Raw genomic sequence first — 4,648 nt, forward strand, 5'->3', positions numbered from 1 at the left:
ACCAATGTGTTTTACGTTTCAAGTTATTGTGTAACATGTATTAAACATTGTGTTTTATGTATTAGATAATTTGTTGTTATTTTATCATTAATTTACATATTATTATTACACAACGGTGTTATTAGTATTTAAAAAAAACATAATGATGAGTTGAAAGACACAATGATGAAAAACGACACAATGATAAGCGAAAAGACACAATCATGTGCGAAAAGAGACAATGACGAAAAAAGACACAATGATAAACGAAAATACACAATGGTGTGCGGAAAGACGCAATGATAAAAAAAGACGCAATGATAAGTGAAAAGACGCAATGGTGTGCGAAAAGACACAATGACGTAATTTTTGTTTTGAATTTTATATAACAAAAATCATATTGATATTAAAGATAAAATAACGCTTGTTATTATGATAATTTTTTTAAAAAAATATCATACGAAAAAGTTATAAACATTCTAAAATGATTAAGGTATTAACATGTGTCTTGCATGTGAAGATAAAAAATATGTACAATTATCTTTATACCATTTTTCTTTTGGTCCTCACTTGACACATGTCAATTATTTATGGCCTCTTGCACTTCTCATTTATATTACCTATTATAGAATAATTTGACCTTTCTATTTTATTAATACAGTTTTTACAATATCTCCCGTCTTAGAATCCATTCTCAACCCTCTATAAAATCCCACCCCTCAACCCTCCATCTTCATCATCACCCAAATTCTCGTAACAACAACAACAACAACAATAATAATAATATTAATCCCTTCATCAATGGCAGACACAATCCCAAACACCAACGTTGTCCTCTCTTCAAAAAAACGACCAAACCACCCCGAAGACAACGATGACACCATCACCAAAAAACAACAACAAGCTATCAAACAATCACCAACCTGGCCCGAAGACCCAGCCTCCGCCTTAGCCAACGCCCGCCACGAGTTCGGCGAGCACGGCGGCGTCAACATGTCCATCGAAGCCTCCGCCACCTTCACCGTCATGGAACCCGAAACCCTCACCCGCATGTTCGCTGGCGAGCTAGGACCCGATCGCGACTTCTTCATTTACAGCCGCCATTTCAATCCCACAGTTCTCAACCTCGGCCGCCAGATGGCGGCTCTGGAATCCACAGAAGCCGCCTACTGCACGTCTTCTGGCATGTCGGCTATTGCATCAGTATTGTTACAGTTAGTCAGTCACGGTGACCATATTGTCGCCTCACAAACGCTTTACGGTGGAACACATGCGTTGCTTACACATTTTTTACCAAGGTATTATTAATGGAATTGGTACCAGGTATCGAATACGAACTCGTTAATTTGGCGAACACCCAAACACGAATATTATTATTGAGAAACTTCACAAAACTCAAATATAATCTCTAAACCCAAAACACGGGTATTTATAATTTAACCTATCAGGATTGCTAAATATTACTCCCTCCGTTCATTTGAAAATGTCCACTTTTCCTTTTTAGGTTGTCTCATTATAAATGTACACTTTCAAAATTTATCTTTAAATTTCCAAGTTTACCCTTGCCTTACACAAAAACAATCATTCACTTTCTTAAATTTTGTCTTTTTATATATGTCAAGGGTATTATAGTAATTTGATAATCTAAAAAGACAATAATTCAAACTTTCTTAAATTTTGTGTTTTTCAAACCATAACACTTGTAGAGGGACGGAGGGAGTAGGACATAATTATTATACTAACAATTAAATCTAAGCACATTTAATTATTTATAATTATCCATTTCTTAAATCTTGTTACTTAACCTTGTACGCCAAGTAACGGACTTGAACCGAAATTCCCAACAGGTGCTCCAACATAACGACGTCGTTTGTGGATATTAGAGATTTGGAGCAGACGAGTAACGCGATTATTGAAGGGCGTACGAAGGTGTTGTATTTTGAGTCTATGTCTAATCCGACGCTTACGGTGGCGAATATACCTGAGTTGGCTCGGATTGGTCATGAGAAAGGTGTGACGGTGGTGGTGGATAATACGTTTGCGCCCATGGTGGTGTCGCCTGCGCGGCTTGGGGCGGATGTTGTGCTGCATAGTATTTCGAAGTATATTAGCGGTGGTGCCGACATAATTGCGGGTATGTGTTTACTAGTTTTTTTTGTTTTGTTATGTTTTTGTTATGTAACGTGTCTTGATAGCAACTGCAACCGAACTATTTCATATGTTTGTCACGGGTTTGTGGGAGGGTAAGAAATTAAATTTAAAAAAAAGAATTAAAAGAAATGAAAGAAAAAATATTGGTTAACAAAAGAAAAAAAAATGTATTAGTAATATGTTCTTTTTAACAACCATTACTAATCTGATAACTTTACTAAAGTTTAGAGGTAGAAAAATAAATTTAATTTTATTGGCTTTAGAATTATTCTACTAAAGTTTACGAGTATAAAAGTAAATGTGTCATTCCCATTTAGAGAGGGTGGTAAGGTAGTTTGGGTGTAAAAATAAAGCATAAAAGGTTATGGGTTCAATCCTTGTATAGAAAACGTGTTAACGAAATCGTTTGAAATTTCATTTTTTTTTAAATTCAAAGGTCTTATAACTGTAGTATTTTTTAACGATGAAATTCTTTTAATATTGTTGTCTATGGAAGTTGAACCGAAGACCTTCGCCTCACAAACATTTAAATGTTTAAAAGCTTTGTTTTTTTAATGATCAATGACCACCCCATTGCTAAGCTACCGTCCTATAACTCTTTTAGGCCATGTGTAGTGGGGCTTGGGTTTGGGCGAGAAGGGGCGCGAACACCACCCCCTGGGCGATATTCAGGCGAAATGGGGCGCGGGCGATGTTCTTCTCGCCCAACATGTCTGTGTGTATTGTTTGTTTATATTATTATTATTATATACGTGTGTGTAAGAGATATATATATATATATATGTATATATATATATATATTACTATTTGTAGTCCCTATACCATTACACCCCAAAACAAAACCTACCATTTACTGACTGGACGTCACATGATACAAAACGCCCTAATTTGTAGCCCCTCCATTCCACATAGCCTTACATTTTAGAGTAGAAAGGTCTATTATTGTTATTATTATTATTATTATTATTATTTTATGAAAAGACTTCTACTAGGAGTTGCCACGTGACGGCTAACAAGCTTTAGTCACTATTCATGTTGGGTTAGAGCTACCCAAAATGTAGAATATAGAAATACGTTTTTAGGTGTCTTTCTTTTTTCCTTTTCCTTTTTTAAATAAATAGGAATACGAATACATTTATATAAGATTAAAAAATAGGAAGTACGAGGAGTAAATAAAAGTAGATGGTGTGTAAAATTAGTGCAATCATTAAATGTTACCATCATAATTCATAACACCAATTTATGAGATTCACCAGAATTTGGGTAAATGTCAAAATTTGATAAAAGAAAAAGTAGAGATTCATGTGACTATCAACAGATGTTACATCAACAGGCATCACATGATCACAAAGAGCCAAAATAAGTTAAGTGTTTACATCTAGAATTAATCATACACCTGAAACATCTGTCCTTTTGTAAGCACCCTTTATTGGCAAGATTCAAAACTAAAAAAATAACAATAATAACAATAATAAATACAAGAAATAAAAAAGTATATGTGAATCTTGATTATTATGTTAGTTTTTTTTTATTGTGATTACAGGGGCTATTTGTGGGCCAGCTAGTTTTGTGAACTCACTTATGGACCTTCACCAAGGGGCTTTAATGTTACTAGGCCCAACAATGAACGCCAAGGTTGCGTTTGAGTTGTCCGAACGCGTCCCACACTTGGCCCTCCGGGTCAAAGAGCACTGTCACCGGGCTTTGGTGTACGCCCAAAGAATGAAAAAAATGGGCCTCAAGGTCATCTACCCGGGCCTCGAAGACCACCCTGATCACCATCTTTTGAAGTCCATCTCAAACAAGGACTATGGCTTTGGTGGGATGCTTTGTTTGGACATGGAGACCGAAGCCCGAGCCAATAAGTTGATGAACCTCTTGCAAAACCATACCCAATTTGGGCTCATGGCGGTTAGTCTTGGGTACTATGAGACCCTTATGTCTTGCTCTGGTAGCAGCACGAGCAGTGAAATGAACCCAGAGGAGCGAGCATTGGCGGGAATCTCACCTGGTTTGGTTAGGATGTCGATTGGTTATAGTGGGACTCTCGAACAAAGGTGGAGCCAGTTTGAGAAGGCGCTCTCGAGACTCCAAGATTTGAAATTTTAATATAAATGTAAACAATGTTGCTTCTTAATTATGCTACCGGTACCGGTGCTTCATGTTGGACTATGTTGATGTTTTAAGCTTTCAGTTAATCAGTGTCTAAATATCTAAACCCATGGGATTATGTTCATCTCTTATAAGTGGCCTCTGGCTCAACATGTTGAATGGGTTTGTGTTGTATATATATGTATACGTTTTCAGTTTATGTATTGCTGGAAGGGTTGCTTAGTTGTGACCATTGTTTTTGGCATTAAATCATCAATAATAAGGCTTGTGTCTATGATTTTATTAGCTATTTCTCTTAACTCGCGTGCGGCTCCTAGACTTCTTCTAAGATCAGCCTTTAAGTGCAAGCTTAGTAAACCAAACAAACTTTCTACTACAACAAAAAGAAGTTACGAGGCTTTTATTA

General features: G+C 36.3%; 1 protein-coding gene across 1 annotated transcript; it reads left to right on the forward strand.

Moving 5' to 3' along the window:
* Positions 1–750: 750 nt before the first annotated feature.
* LOC143591322 (methionine gamma-lyase-like) lies at positions 751–4,443 on the forward strand. Its single transcript, XM_077071561.1, has 3 exons — positions 751–1,277; positions 1,827–2,113; positions 3,674–4,443. The coding sequence occupies exons 1-3, from the start codon at positions 781–783 to the stop codon at positions 4,237–4,239; spliced, it is 1,350 nt and encodes a 449-aa protein (XP_076927676.1). The 5' UTR covers positions 751–780; the 3' UTR covers positions 4,240–4,443.
* The last annotated feature ends 205 nt before the right edge of the window (positions 4,444–4,648 follow it).

This window comes from Bidens hawaiensis, unplaced genomic scaffold (assembly GCF_021521415.1).
Source record: "Bidens hawaiensis isolate Kalapana, Puna unplaced genomic scaffold, B.hawaiensis_p1.1 tig00039577_1, whole genome shotgun sequence".
In the NCBI taxonomy this organism is placed as follows: Eukaryota; Viridiplantae; Streptophyta; class Magnoliopsida; order Asterales; family Asteraceae; genus Bidens; species Bidens hawaiensis.

Excerpts from the sequence above, each read along its gene's own strand:
- LOC143591322 (XM_077071561.1), top strand. The coding sequence starts at position 781 with ATGGCAGACACAATCCCAAACACCAACGTTGTCCTCTCTTCAAAAAAA. Across the intron at positions 1,278-1,826 it reads CTTACACATTTTTTACCAAG|GTGCTCCAACATAACGACGT; the intron begins GTATTATTAATG and ends AATTCCCAACAG. Across the intron at positions 2,114-3,673 it reads TGGTGCCGACATAATTGCGG|GGGCTATTTGTGGGCCAGCT; the intron begins GTATGTGTTTAC and ends TTGTGATTACAG.